General features: G+C 37.7%; 1 protein-coding gene across 2 annotated transcripts in view; it reads left to right on the top strand.

Moving 5' to 3' along the window:
• The window catches only part of THEMIS (thymocyte selection associated), a 188,124-nt gene that overhangs the window by 159,161 nt on the left and 13,209 nt on the right, over positions 1-15,754 (top strand). For both annotated transcript variants that reach the window (XM_081828976.1, XM_081828974.1), the window contains one exon: positions 14,840-14,993. In XM_081828976.1, coding sequence (XP_081685102.1) covers positions 14,840-14,993 — 154 coding nt within the window. The remainder of the gene's footprint in view (positions 1-14,839; positions 14,994-15,754) is intronic.

Raw genomic sequence — 15,754 nt, 5'->3', positions numbered from 1 at the left:
TATAGCCTAATTTCTGCAATACAGTATATTTTTTATGTGTCCTCACATTGTACATAAGTCTGCTATTGTCTTGATCTCAAGTCAGGCCAAGCTATTTTTTAACTTTTTATCCTGAAAAATTTCAAGTACATACAAAGGTAGGATAGCATAATGAACCTGCAGACATCCAGCACCCAACTTCATCAACTATCAACTCAAGACTAATTTTGTTCTACCTATATCCCTCACTATTCAGCCCCACTGGATATTTTGGGGAGAAGACAAAAGCAGACATCATTTCCATTTAATTCTATAAGGAAATAATTCATTGGATACCTCTGAAAGGTAGGGATTCTTAAAACAAACAGTATAGTTATCATACTTGAAAACATTAGCAATAATTCCTTAAGGATATCACATATCATATTAGAATTCAGATTTGCCTGGTTGTTTCATAAATGTCTTCTTACAGTTTGAATCAGGATCTAAGTAAGTTACACACATTGCAGTTGAATGACACGTTTTAAGTCTCTTTTAATGTATGGAATTCTTCCTATTTTTTTCATATTTGTTGGAGAAACTGGCTTCCTTCTATAGAGTTTCCCAAAACATGAATTCTGCTGATTGTGGTTGCCAGTGAGGAGGAGTGGAAATGGTTTTTCTTTTGCAAGCTATTTAGAGCAATTTGTGTAGAAACTGGACTGTTATGTTTTAGTGCACTTTGCTGTTTTCCAGACACCTTCTATTCCTCAGTTTCTCATACTTCACATATGATTTTTGTCTATCAGTTTCTTTCCTGGTCTGTCACATGCCATATATTCTAGAAAATACATATTCTTTATGTTATATATTCTAGAGTTGTTTTGCCTGTGAGTTGCTTCCTACTGAGATATCCTTCTGACTTGTTTTGCTGTGAATTGATAGTTAAATTTTGAAGCTTGATAGATTGAGGTTTGAATTTCTGGGAAAACTACTCTATAATGAGTGCTGTGTATTTTCTATCAGGAGATACACAGCATCTGGTTGATTTTTTTAATAAAGTTAGAAGCTGTTGATGATCATTGTTACCTCAAAATATAGAACAGTTCTGGCCACTGGATCTTATTTTTGTTTCCAGAGAGAGTGAGTATCTCTGAAGATGGGACCCTGACTAGGCACCCTTCATTTGAGAGTATTGCACTGTGCTGTAGATTCAGTGAGCCTGGTCAAGGTGTTTACAAATTGTATTTTCTACTTTAAGCAAAATTGAATCGACAAAATGGACAAGTATTTTTAAAAAATACTAAAAGCCCCATCAATTAAAGATTATACTATTAAGGACACCATTAAGAAAGTGAAAAAGCAGCTACAAAGTGGGGAGGCTTACTTGCAAAACAGATAAAGGGTATTAAAAAGGACTTGTATTCAAATACATAAAGAACTTTTACCAATTAATGACAAAAATACAGACAGCACAATGAAGAAAATGGGCAAAATACTTGGATAGTTACTTCACAAAATTGGTGTCTCACAATGACCCATAAAACATTGAAAAACTACTTAATCTTGTCATCTGGGAAATGTAAATGGAAACCACGATGAGGTAATACTATAGAATCATAGAATGATTAATTAAAAAGACTGACAGTACAAATCATAGCAAGATTGTGGAGAAACTGGAAGTTTATGTACTCCCGGTGAGAATATATTCTGGAAAACCACTTTGTGGAGTCTCCTACAGCCGGGCATACGTACCTGCTATGACCCAACAATTAAATGCTTACAGAAACATATGTGTATGTGAAAAAAATGTGTACATATGTGTACAAAAACACATGTATAGAAATATTCATAGCAGCGTTTTTTATAATAGCTAAAAATTGGAAACAACTCAAATGTTCTTCAGTAGTAGAGCAGATAAATAAATTTTGGTGTATTCATACAATGGAATACTCTGACATTAGGGATAAAAAGAAAGAAGCCGGACACAAAAGAGAATATACTCTATGATTTAAAGTATATAAAACTTCCAAACCAGAGAGAAATCTAATCTATGATATTAGAAGTCAGGATCCTGGTTAGCTTTGGGGAAGAGGCGTTGGAAATGTGACGGGCTAAGGTATGATGGAGCTGGTGGGAGCCTATTAATATTCTACTTCCAATCTAGGTAGTAGTTACATAGGTGCATTCAATGTGTATCAAGTCATTGCGCTATCATTATTTGTGCCTTTTTCTAAAAGTACTTCATACTTCAGAAGATAAATTTATTAAAATATTGTATTTATAATATGAGCAAAAGGCAACAGTGATAAAAAAAGAAAAGTAGAACTGACAATTTTCACACTTCTCGTCTTTCTCCATCAGCCACATTAGGAGGAAAAAAGTACAAGAAGATGAACTAATCATACCCATCAAGATGTCAGCCAAAAATTTGAAATTTTCAAGACAGTTGAAATGAAGATTTACAAATACTCTCAGTGACAGTGAATTTCACCATAGTTTATACTGTGTTATGTGATGTTAGCAACTAGGAAAATGAAGCCTTCACGATTAACAATATATTTTCAAACTAAGCAAAAAGAATATGAAGACAATTATCTACACTTTTTCATTGCTGTTTATAATTATGTTATAACCAATCCAGTACCTCATTACATTTAAACCTCACTCAAATTAATGTTCAACTCCTTTGAGTTTTTTAAATAGAGATAAAGAAAAAAAACTACATATTATTAAGTATACCAGTCCTTCCTAAAAACGGCTAAAATGATACAAAGAAGCAATATGGTGAAAAACAAAAACCATTTCTTTTTCTGAAAATACTCTTGGAAGGTGCTTGGGAAAGAAATGCTGAAGAGTTCAATAAGCTCATATACATAACAGGCATAAAATGGTACCTGGCACTTGGTGAGCGCAAAATAAATGTTAGCTGTCACAATTATTTGTATGAACAAGTGACTCAGTAAGGGAGATTTTCTGCAGAGGTGTATGAGAGCTCAGTTTTTTCCCAACATATGTGTTTATTGTCTTTGCTAGATTATGCTTCAGTAATAAAATCCATGAAGTATTTTTTTAGTGCATTGGAGAAACCACTCTTCTATCCCTTAATGACCTCTTTAGCACCAGCATCGCCTTCTGGATGAACCGAGTCCGGACAGCTACTGGTTGTACTGGTAAAGCAATGGTGCTGTCTGGACTTTTAAAAGTGATTCTAGGGGCGCCTGGGTGGCTCAGTCGTTGAGCGTCTGCCTTCGGCTCAGGTCATGATCCCAGGGTCCTGGGATCGAGTCCCGCATCGGGCTCCCTGCTCTGCGGGGAGCCTGCTTCTTCCTCTCCCACTCCCCCTGCTTGTGTTCCCTCTCTCGCTGTGTCTCTCTCTGTCAAAAAACTTAAATAAAAATCTTAAAAAAAAAAAAGAATTTGGGGTGCCTGGGTGGCTCAGTTGGTTAAGCGTCTGCCTTCGGCTCTGGTCATGGTCCCAGGGTCCTGGGATCGAGTCCCACATTGGGCTCCGGGCTCAGTGGGGAGCCTGCTTCTCCCTCTCCCACTCCCCCTGCTTGTGTTCCCTCTCTCGCTGTCTCTCTTTCTGTCAAATAAATAAATAAGATCTTTAAAAAAAAAAAAAAGTGATTCTAAAGGGAGATTAACAGCATGACTCCACCTATGAAATGTATTCCCTGTGTCGTTATAGGCAAGTTACTAAAGCAAAGAAATTGTAGCCAGAAGTTTACAAAGTTCTGAACGATGTTGTAAATATGAGGTTAATTTATAGAAATAAAAGTATAAAATATAGTAGGATCCTCATGATACTTTGTGAGATGAGGAATAACTGTGGTACTCTTTTGTACCATTTAAAGATTTGCTGATTGTCTTATGACAAATCATTTTCCCCCAAATTAAAGATGTGCTAATATTAAGATTTATTTTGGGGGGCGCCTGGGTGGCTCAGTTGGTTAAGCAACTGCCTTCGGCTCAGGTCATGATCCTGGAGTCCCGGGATCGAGTCCCGCATCGGGCTCCCTGCTTGGCGGGAAGTCTGCTTCTCCCTCTGACCCTCCCCTCTCTCATGTGCTCTCTCTCTCTCTCTCGTATAAATAAATAAAAATCTTTTTTAAAAAAAGATTTATTTTTCAAAAGGGTGAGCGTTCACATTTGTCTACCTAATCCGCAAGTGCCTTTCAGTAGTCTGCCACCCAGAGGAATGCTCACATAGGTACTTGAGCTGGCCCTTCAGTCAAAAGGAGCAAAAATAGCTGTAACAAAAGAATCATCCTATATAAAATATTTTCAAAATGGATTGTTTTAAAATATTTCTGATGTCATATGCTTCCATTGCTGAAAACAATGTAACTTCTCATTTTGCGGACTTTAAAAACTTGCAAACAAAATTTCTAATCATTTATAAATTCTTCCACAGAATTTCAGTGTGTTTTAAATCCCATAGTTAGGGGCACCTGGGTGGCTCAGTTGGTTAAGTGGCTGACTCTTGATTTCCACTCAGGTCATGATCTTGGGGTCCTGTGATTGAACCCCGCATCAGGCTCTGCACTCAGCTGGGGAGTCCGCTTGTGGATTCTGTCTCCTTCTTCCTCTGCCCCTCCCCCTGCTCAAGTGCTTGCGCGCTCTCTCTCTCTCTCAAATAATTTTAAAAATCCAGTAGTTAAAATATTAGTTAATTAACTATCACTTTGACATCAAGGAAGATAGGAATTTACTAGCCAATTTCAACAATATCTTTGCAAAATTAGTAGTCATCATTGAAAAGATGTATCATGACTTAGAGCAACTAACAATGTACTTTTTCCATTTGGATCCATGTATCTTTGTGAAGAAGTATCATTTTTAGCAGTGACGGCCATTAAACCTCAGTATATCAATCAACTGAATTATGAAATAAAAAACTGAATTGCTGTATCAGAAAGTGTTAAATCAAGATTTAAAAAATAATGACATGATTCAACCATTTTCTCAATATTAGTAATAAATAATTTTGCTTAAAATATTTTTACTTCAACTTTAATCAACTTTATTATTTTAAAATTTCTACTTTGAGTTTGTTTTATAATGCACATGATGTATTAGTAGAGTAAATGAACATAATTACATATATGTTAGTAGAGTACACACATACATAATTTTATGTATATATACATGTGTGGCATTTATGTTTTATGCTTCAGGTTTTTCTTAGGAACATGTAATCAGAATGGTTCAGAGATCACTGATTTAGAGGTTGGCAGGAAAGAGAAAAAATGGCAAAACATATGGGTGAATAAGGATCCAAGGGATAAAAGAAAGATGAGAGAATAGTGTTACTGGAGATTGAGGGGAAAATTTTTTTTTTTTCAGATGATGAGATGGTTATCAGAGTGACGTTCAGCAGAAATCTCAGGAACTGTGAGGTCTGAGAAAAGGCCATGGGATTTATGACTGATGGCTAAAAAGTTATTCGTGAAAATATTTTCAGTCAAGTGGTAAGAACAGAAACCAGACTGCACTCCGTAAATACCCAGATAATAATTGAGTGGGAGGGAAAGAAAAAGAGCAGTAAGAATAGTTTACTCTTACTGAAGCTTGGCAGAAAATGAATGAGGCAATGGAGAGCAGGGTCAGAGAATACAGTGCAAGTGGGCAGAGTAATTGATTAAGTGAACGGGGGAGTAGGGGGAATGTCACAGTCAAAGGAGGAGGCACTGACTTAAGAAAGAGGACAGGACCCTTCGTAAGAAAGATGAGAGATCAAATGCATTTCGAAGACGAGACAGGGAAAGCTGTGAGAATTGATTTCAGATGGCCACAATCTCAATCAATTACATGATTCAAGAACTTCCTAAGATTGAGAAATGCCACGCTGTGACTGTGAGCTTGCTGAAAGAGGAAAAAAAAATTGAAATATTGTCTTTAGACCCCTCACAAGGAACTGAAACAGAGATCCGTAGATAACTGGGCAAACTTGAGGACCTAGATATCACCAGGCAACATAAATTTGTTAGAGACAAATGGGAAAATTATAAGCCTTTTTTAAAAAAAATTATCAGCAGTAAGCAGTCTTTGGAGGATTGGCAATGAGAGTAGAGTGGAAAGTGAGGATCTTATAACCACAATGAGAAAATTGATAACAAAGAGGTTCTAAGGACCCCTTGGGTGGAGAGACAAAGTGAGGTAAGGAGGCTGAGAGGCAGAAATGAATTGAAGATTGAGAGGGATGAACAGTGTTGAGAGAGTATGAGCACAGAGGAGTATGATAAAATCCAGAAGGATGATGGAGCAGTTCTGAGGGACAATGAGGTCCAAGTTCCAATTGTACTTACAAGAGGCTAAAAAAGAGTAGGAAAAATGTTCCACAGACATGTGAATGTTAAGGTCTTCTGATGTTTGTAGAGGAATGACAGAGAGGAGGACGTGAGCCAAAGAGCGCATTATGAGCAAAGTGGGATCCCGGAGATGACTAAAGGGTCAGGCCAGGGTTCTGTAGAAATTTAGAGAAGGTGTGAAATGGTAGTGTCAGTCAGTGCTTGACAAAGGACATGGGGAATTGGGTGTCTGATTTGGAAGAAGTCAGAAGGGCAGCCTTCATGGGAAAGAGTTTCGAGGAAATGTTGCCAAGCTTGAGTTGAGGTGAAGAGGTGGGAAGCAACCTTCAAGGACTACATCCTGTGTTAGACACCTGTTCATAACAGCATGAGATTTTTACATTTTAGCAACACTTCAGTAGCACACATGCCATTTAACATTTCATATAATGGGAATACTTAAAGAGTGAGATTAATCATACTCATCAAAATCATTTCTAGCTCAAATAATAATGTGCCAGTGTTTTACATCAGGTTGCCAGGATAGATACCTTTCAGAGACATATATGGAAGTCTGTGTTTTCATACCCAGAAGGTTAAAATGATTTCAAATATAATTTTTAAGAAATGAATTTAGAATCCTCTTCCTAGATACAGAGCTATTATATGGTACACTGCAGTTCCCATCTGCCATCTGCAGCAAGTGTTGTTCTGCTGGACACTTTTCAAATGCTCTTCATATGTCTACTGATTAAAAACTAATTTCACGAAAAACTAATCTAAACAAAAAACATGTCACATACTTCATTCTACTGTAATTTCTGTTTCTGTAACTCAAACCAAGATTAATTTTCCTGTCCTTTGGCCACAGATTGCCCCCACAGTGTCTAAGAGTTACAATTTTCTAATTAAAATAGGAGCTATGAAAGTTATAACAATAGTCATGTGAATTAATTTTATAATTTGCAGAAAGGCAAAATAAGAAGAAAGAAGAGAATTTATTTATATTCAGAATTATTCCAGTGTCCATGAATCATTATAAGTAAGCTGACCTTGGTATTTTGTAGGGGATGCACTTGCCATAGCAGCTCTAAAATAGCAAACCCTTTGGCATGCTTGTCCATTATCTGGAGTGACATCGCTAACATCTTTGAGGGCTTGAGGGCAGCCAGACTTCTCATTTATCTCCTTAAGATTAACAAATGTACAGATTAGCTGTCTCTTCTGGCCTCATTTTCAAATAAAGATATATTGGTTAAGCCTTGCTTCAAGTGTCCATTTCATTTTTGGCTAAATTTATAGAAGATTAGAATAGCAAGAAGCAGATTGAATTGAGCTTGACAAAAGGGTGTGAAGAGATTCTTTACCCTGAGTACTCTAAAGAAAAATTCTTAAACTTGTTTAAGTCAAACAAAGTGTGTGATTATATTGAGTTCCTCCTGCTCTCATGAGCTAGAATTTGCTTTTTCCCAAGAGGGTGGTCAAATCAACATCAAATCAGGATGCTGGGACTTCTAGATGTCAAATTGTCTAGTTCCCTGTTTTCAGCAGGGAAGATGGAGGAAGAAGCAACTGAAATATATACACACTTATAATATCTCTCTTTAATACATAATATGTTCTGGAAAAATGCCTTTAAAAATGAAGGTTTAAAAGAGTCTTAACTAATAAATGATTTCTTTCCCAGAGAGCATAGTACAATCTTTGATATATGATGCCTGATGTAATCTCTAACAGTTCCAGCAGGGAGGGATTTATTTTCTTGGATCTAGTCCCAGTAAGTTCAGCAGGTAGAAGAAGTTCTTGAAGGGCTGAGATGGAAAGTTGTCTTTTTTTTTTTTTTTAATCAGAACAGCTAGGGAAGCAGATACAGGCATATTTCTTTTTCATGGACCAATTGCCTCTTCTCTGATCCAAGGGAAAGGGCAGGGCAGATAGAAAACCCCAACTCTTCAATGTCCTGAACTTCTGGTGGTACTTGCAGCAGGGGAGAGAGGGATCTGTCCTACTTGTTCACTACAACTGGGCCGAGAGTGTCTAAGTATCAAGCCACATGTAAGCACCTGTTATTGCTGAGGTCCCCAGTTAGCTGCCAGCTCAGAGTCCAGCCAGCATGGTCCCATTTGAAGAAGGTGTGCATGGTTGAGGGGGGGAAAGCCCTGCTGAAGAGGTAAGGGATACCAGCAAAGAGTCTCCCATGGGAGGGCCACAGCCTGGAACTCCGGGAAGAGTGGGAGAGGTGGTAGTGGGCTTCTGATGGGCTGATGAAATGAGGCCTGCCAACCACAGCTTTGGGAAAACCCCCTAAGGCTGCAAGGGACAGGAAAGGTGTCAAGGATGCTTTGTGGTGATTGGGTGGAACAAGCTCAAAGGGACTCTCTTGCAGGTGGTATAAAGAAGATATTCTGCATAAAAGGCAGGTTCTTGGTATAGATGGATGATTTGATGAAACCTCAGATTATTGTCTGAAAGAGAGGACTGATTATATGGATGATCAACTTCAAATTACTTTTCAGTTTAGATTCTTGCTTGTTTAAATATTTTCCTCAGAAAAACCAAACATTTGCCTCCATTTAATTGGGTCTTTATAATGCACAATGAGAAATTTATTAGTTTTTTTAAACCACTTAATAACCTTCTGAATTATTTATGGTGATTCAACCATATAACAAACAAAAGAGAAGACACACACACACACACACACACACACACACACACACTAAAAGACAGATGGCATAGAGGATTACATGTTCTCCTGGAATGATAATTTGAATATGCAAACCTGTTTCTTATGATTGGATTTGGAACTTCATTTATGTATTTTGATGTGTAGCTTCTGAATTACTGTTAATACTGTTCTTAAGTATAATTTAATTCTGAGGAAGAAAGTTACTTAATGGGAAATTTCTTCCCAAATATCACTTGAAATGTCTTCCCACGTATCCCTTGAATTCACTTTTCTGAAGTGAAAAAGTGCAGGCTGTGTTGTTTATATAAGCAGAGAAAAGGATGCTTTTTTTTTAGTCCGTTAGGAGAGTGATTGATTTTTTTTTTTTTTTTACCAAGTAAAAAGTAAAGTATGTTATCTGGGATACTTCCTGTTGTTTAAAATGTGAATGATGTTTAGTCCCTGGGCCAAGACAGGCCCTGTGTGACTTTCTAAAGAAAAATGAGCCTCGCCCTTGGGGAGAAGGGACACGAATGAATGTAATCATGAACCAGGAATCTCAATGAATTGTTTGGAAAAGGATGATTTTTTCCCCACCAACATGGTCTTAGGTGTGAGATGAAAGATGGATATGAAGAAAGAAAATACTTTTTTGGGTAATATTTATTTGTTCCTTTCTTTGTTCATAAGAAAAATATTCAGTGTCTTGTAATTGGATCATTGCTTTCAGTGGGAACCCTAAAAGCAATATACAAAGTACAAGCTAAGAATAACATGAAAAATAATTTAATAGCCATTTTGTATTAGCAGACGTGATTATAATGACTCATTTTCAATGACAAGTTAAGTGGAAATTACACAAAAGAAACAGTATATCTTTGAACTACACCTATAGAGTGGTCAGAAAGGCCTGATGCATGCCGGTTCAAATTTATCTGTGTTCCTCTCTATTCTTTGCACACCTTTTATTTTTCTCATTTTCCTCTGGACCTGATCTTCAGGTTGAAGGCTTGACATTGTTGAAGCAGTACCTGACAGAGTTTTATTTCTTCCATTATTGTCAGGTCACAATTTCATGCCTAGGGAATATGGGGCCGCTGGGTGTACATACTAAGTTCTCAATTTCCCTAATATAATCATTCTTTGATTTATAATTATCACAGATAGTAACCGGTCTAACTTGAGCCATAGATATATATGGGATACTGTATAACTATAGTGTTTGCAATGATTGCAACAGTGAATTTATTTAAAACCACAAAATTTGTAATGTGTATTTTTTAATAAATAAAACAAGTAAAATATGTGTTCCTTTCAAATACATATTAAGTATTACTGTTAAAAGTGACTGCATATCACTTCTAACATATAAACATGTGACTATGTTGTAGCCATTGATAAGCTAGCCAAAGAAAAAGTCATACAAGTCTGTATTTATTCATGCATTTCTCCATTAATTTAGTATGTAGTTATTTAATACCTGCTATATTTAAAACACTGAGATGGGGCGCCTCGGTGGCTCAGTAGGTTAAGCGTCTGCCTTCGTCTCAGGTCCTGATCCTGGGGTCCTGGGATTAAGTCCTACATGTGTTCCCTGCTCAGAGAGGAGTCTGCTTCTTCCTCTCCCTCTGCCCCTCCCCCCACTTGTGCTCTCTCTCAAACAAATAAGTAAAATCTTTAAAAAATAAAAAAAAGGACTGAGATAAGGACTAAGAACAATGAATAGGACAGGCATAGTCCTTATTCTCAGTGGGTTTATATTTTAACCAGAGAGATAGACATTAAACACTAAACCAGGTATTATTTAATTATATTGTGAAAACTGCATCACAGTAGAACTACAAGGTACTCAAAGACTAGAGAACAAAGGTGCTGGCTAAACACTACATGGTGAGGGAAAACCTGCAGGAATTTGAGACTTAGTAAAATTAAGGAGGAAGAATTTGTGAAGAATGTTCTAGGCAAACAGAAGAGCTAAGCCTTAAGATAGGAAGGAAGAATGGTGGAACTGTAGAGTTAAAGGACATTAGAATCGGAATCTAGAGTGCTGATCATGGCACACAAGCCCATAGTCATCTCATTTAATAAATCTCTCCTCACCCCTGGAGTCATAAATACATAGGCAGTAAATTAAGCCATGTGATTGTTGGAATTATCCAGGATGACAAAGAAAACTGGGTCAATAACAAAACTTTGAGAAAGTCTTAACAGTCAGTGTTTAGGTAAAGAAGGTTAAACCAACAAAGGGGACTAAGAATGAGTAGTCAGAGGGGTAGTAGGGACACCAAAGCCAAGGAAAGGGAGTGACTAGACATGTCAAATGAAGGGTAAAGCAGGATAAAGTCTGACACACTGCTGGCCAGATCGAAGTTTTCAAACTGGGACAGATGCTGTGTAGAGAACAAAGGGAAATGAGCCTAGAAGACTGGTGTATATAGAGAAAGCAGAGGGGTCAGTGGAGCTCGGATTCCATTGAGATCCAAGAACTGTCCTCGTGGAAAAAGCAGTGTTGGAGATGGGAGCTTGGCTGAACTATAGACAATAAGTGATAGGAGATTAGGTGAGAGAGGAACACACTTAGTGATTTTGGAGATGGAAAAGGTTGTTATGACAGGTTTCAGGTGTGACTCTGGGAGTGAAAGTCTAAGGTAGAGAAATGGAAAGTTCATTTTAATAAAGAGATCCAGTCAGGGTGTTGAGTAGAATGTCTGTGTAGATGTGAACATCAACCAGGATCATGGGGCTGGAAGGGAAAACAACAATCCAGTCTTTTTATGAAGGATGGATTGTGACTAGAGGTTAGTAGATGGATGGTTCCAGCAAGAGGGGAGATGGAGCATAGCTATCTGGCAGAAATATCAAAGCAGCAGGGGTTTTTTTAGCAAGGAGGCAAAGGTGCAATGGACAGTACAATGGGCAAGAATATCATCAACCTGAGGGTGTTAGGGTGTGGAGGAATAAACAGCCATCTTTGTTTGCAGGAGAAGTGCTGTCCTCAGTGGAGAATGGAATTTTACTCAAGGTAGGGAGGTAGAAACAATGTTCTGAAACAAAGTTGGATATGTAGTGAAAATTGCAAACTACAGAGCAAAGTTCTGAAGGCACCGTGGAGGAATCTAAGGGATAAGAAAGAAGAGAGAGAAAGAGGAAGGGATTGATGCTTAATGGAAGGAAATTGGGCAGTGAAGAATGGAGCACTGTGGGGGAAATCAATACCTATGAATGGTTTGAAGAACCAGGGAACTGGAGGGAGGGGCTGACTATAAGTAAACAAGGTTGAGAGAATATGGCAGTGTCGGTAGCTTAAGAGACATCTACCCCCTTTACATTAGGACTCGGAACAGGAGCCTGGCTCTACCAAGTAAAGCTAAGGAGAGACTGGAAAACTTGACGTGGCTTGACTAGATAGAGGAGACCCCAGTGTGGGGCGTGCCTCTAGAAAAATGGGGTTCTTAATTAATGAAATGCTAATGTGTTCATAAAATGCCCAATCTGCCAGAGATTTGCACCAAGATGCACCAAGCCTGTGCAGTACTTGACCCATTAGGATCAAACAGTCAGCCTTGATCTGCTCAGCCTTTCATTTTATAGATTTCAGGTTTAAGAACTTTATTTAAATTCTGTGTTTCTTCTTTGAAGTCTGGGATATATTATAATACACGTAGTTTTCATGACCTTACATTTAGTCATCTAATAATTTGACATAATAATATATTTTCCAAACGCACCTAACATCAAAATCAGGAAAGTACTTAAGTGCTGGTTGAATCTGCTTCTTTTCAAAGCTATGTGCTAAGACAAACTATGTGGCAGGCCTGACAGTAAATTTAAAAATTCAAACTGAGTGATGGACTTACATTTTTGTTGACGGTGGAGAGTCAAATATAAGCAGGTGTAGTGGTTTTGTTTTTGGTCAATACCAACATTCAAACTCTGATCTTTTGAGTTGTCCTCTGTAGTATCACCTGGATCCCATCTTTTGTTATTAGAGAAGGAATTTGAGAATTATCTACAAATGACTTACCACACTCTGTTTTTTAAAACATTTTATTTATTTGTGACAGAGAGAGAGAGAGAGAGCACAAGCAGGGGGAGCAGCAGGCAGAGGGAGAGGCAGTTTCCCGGCCGAGCAAGGAGCCCGATGCGGGGCTCGATCCCAGGACCCTGAGATCATGACCTGAGCCGAAGGCAGACGCTTAACTGACTGAGGCACCCAGGCCTCCCTCACACTCTAGTTTAATTCTCCACTTAAACAATTTAAGAAATTATGTTTGAACAATTTAAAGTCTGAGACTATGTCATATTTACATTTGTATTCTCATACTATACCCAGTATCTGGGATTCTATAGAATTCTAACGGCTCTTGGAGATATCATTTATTTATTGCCACACAATGCTGCATACTTACCAGAAAAACTTAGTGCATATAGCTAAAACCACATTTATTTAGTCCATGCAGCTGTGGACTTCAGCTGACCTGACTTAGTTTCAACTGATCTAGGCTGGGTTCACCCACATGTCTCGGCTTCTACCGGCTGTTGGTTGTCTCAGCTCTGATGACTAGGGTAACCTGACCTTATTCTCTGTCCTGCTCAACCTCCAGCAGGCTAGTCTAGGCATGGCATAGTAAAAGGACAAGAATGACCGAAGTTAATTGTGCAAATATCTTTCAAGTCTCTGTCTGTTTCACATGTGCCAATATTCTATTAATCCGGAAGAAGTCACATCATGACTCAAAAGTCAGAGTAGGAGGGCATGGCAAAATTACATGGAAAGGACATGAGACAGAGAGAGGTGAAGAATTGGGGCCATCAGTGCAATCAGTCCACCACATTGAATGGATAAATGAACAAATAGATTATAGAGTGGCAGGAAGAGCACTGGACTAAGGGTTGGGAGACGTATCCCTGAGGCTCAGCACCATTCATTCTGTTTATTTGGGTCAATTATTTAGTTATGATGGACTATAATTTCCTTATTGGCCCTTTACAAGCTTTAAAAGCCTTTGATTCAAGCTTTTAATGAAGCTTTTAATAAATTTAATGCTGTACACAGTCTGTAGGAGGAACTTAAGGAAAATGATTCATCATCCTATCCTTTAGGGAACCAAAATGGTTAATGTGGATGGCCAAAGTTGACTGGCTAACTTTGACTGTATGAATCTTTGAATATTATGTAACCATATTTAAACTGAAAAATTTCTAGTCTGAATTTGGATATGAAGAAAGTTCAATTTTCCACTTAGGTCTTTAGTTTTTGCTCCTCTCTGATGATTCTTTTGAAGTGTACAATATGACAGTATAACATCAAGCACTATGACATCTCTCATATGGGAGATGTGTTTTAAGGTCCATTGACGTTGTGCCTTAATAATTCATTGTTAGGATGAATATTATTCTTAAACTGACTGGAGGAGCTTTGTTAAGTTTGCATAATGCTGATAAAAATGTGAGTTAATTTAGAGTAGATGTTATGATTTGTTTTATAAAAAGCCTACAGATAATGTAGAAATGAAATCTCCTCTTCATTATACAATGTGCAATTATGTGATATATAATGAAATGCTGGATAATTTAACTATAAGAATAAAAACTGAGTGAAAATGTTTTAAATGAAAAACATAAGTTTCACAAGAAGAAAATGATATACTCAAATGGGATTTGAAGATGATTTTCTGAGTCTGAGAGGACTTATTCTGGTCACTTAGATCATTTCAAAAATTCCATGCCTAGATTACCAAAATATATTGATGAAAGTGTAATTTGTAAGTCACTTTGACATATAGAATGTTCTGATTCAGATATACAAACATAACTTGCCATATGATGAATGTTTATCCTTGTCATATCTCTAGGAAGCATTTATTTTGGACTGATAATTTACTTGTGAAATCAATCACTCTGGCCTGTGTCATTTCAGAGTCTCCATGTAGACATATCCAAGACACTGCACTCAAATCAAGCTGGCCTGGATTCAAAAGTACCAGTTGGTTGTCAAAGTGATTTGGCCGAATTGGAGAAAGAGAGAAGCAAGAGTGGGGCAACTCAACTAGCAGCCACCAGTGTAACCACAGGTCGGTGAAGCCGCACGATACTGGTTTTAATTGTCTACGTGCCACATGCCTAACTTACAGATTCTAACTTCCACTTTGCTTGGAATATAAGGCTCTATCAATGTGACTGCCTCAACTGCAAATCTCATGGAAATGTTTTAGGGGTGCCTGGGTGGCTCAGTCAGTTAAGTTAGGCCGACTCTTGATTTTGGCTCAGGTCATGATCTTGGGGTGCTGGAATTGAGCCCAGCGGCAGGCTCCACGCTCAGTGGGGAGTCTGCTTCAAGATTCTTTCTCCCTCTGCCCCCCACCCTGCTGCGTATCCTCTCTCTCTCTCTCTCAAAGAAATAAATCTTAAAAAAAAAAGAAACGTAGTTTTAAGTGCAGTGTAATATTAAACACAATAATGATAGGTCTGTTCATTTTTCCTTTTTATTAGAGTTTTCATTTATGGTTTTCATGGCCAAGAAGTGTTTAATATTGCTTATATTATCATGACAATAATGTTTTTAAATTTTTGCTAGCATTAACAAAAGGAATAATGGCTTGAGAAGAGATTATAGTAATTGAGATGTCTTTAAAGATGTGTCAGATATTTATACAATGGAATATTATGCAGCCATCAAAAGGAATGAAATCTTGCCATTTGCAATGACGTGGATGGAACTGGAGAGTGTTATGTTGAGTGAAATAAGTCAATCAGAGAAAGACATGTATCATATGACCTCACTGATATGAGGAATTCTTAATCTCAGGAAACAAACTGAGGGTTGCTGGAGTGG

This window comes from Leptonychotes weddellii, chromosome 8 (assembly GCF_054177405.1).
Source record: "Leptonychotes weddellii isolate Sample4059 chromosome 8, ASM5417740v2, whole genome shotgun sequence".
Lineage (NCBI taxonomy): Eukaryota > Metazoa > Chordata > Mammalia > Carnivora > Phocidae > Leptonychotes > Leptonychotes weddellii.
This window is presented reverse-complemented; position numbering and strand designations above follow the sequence as displayed.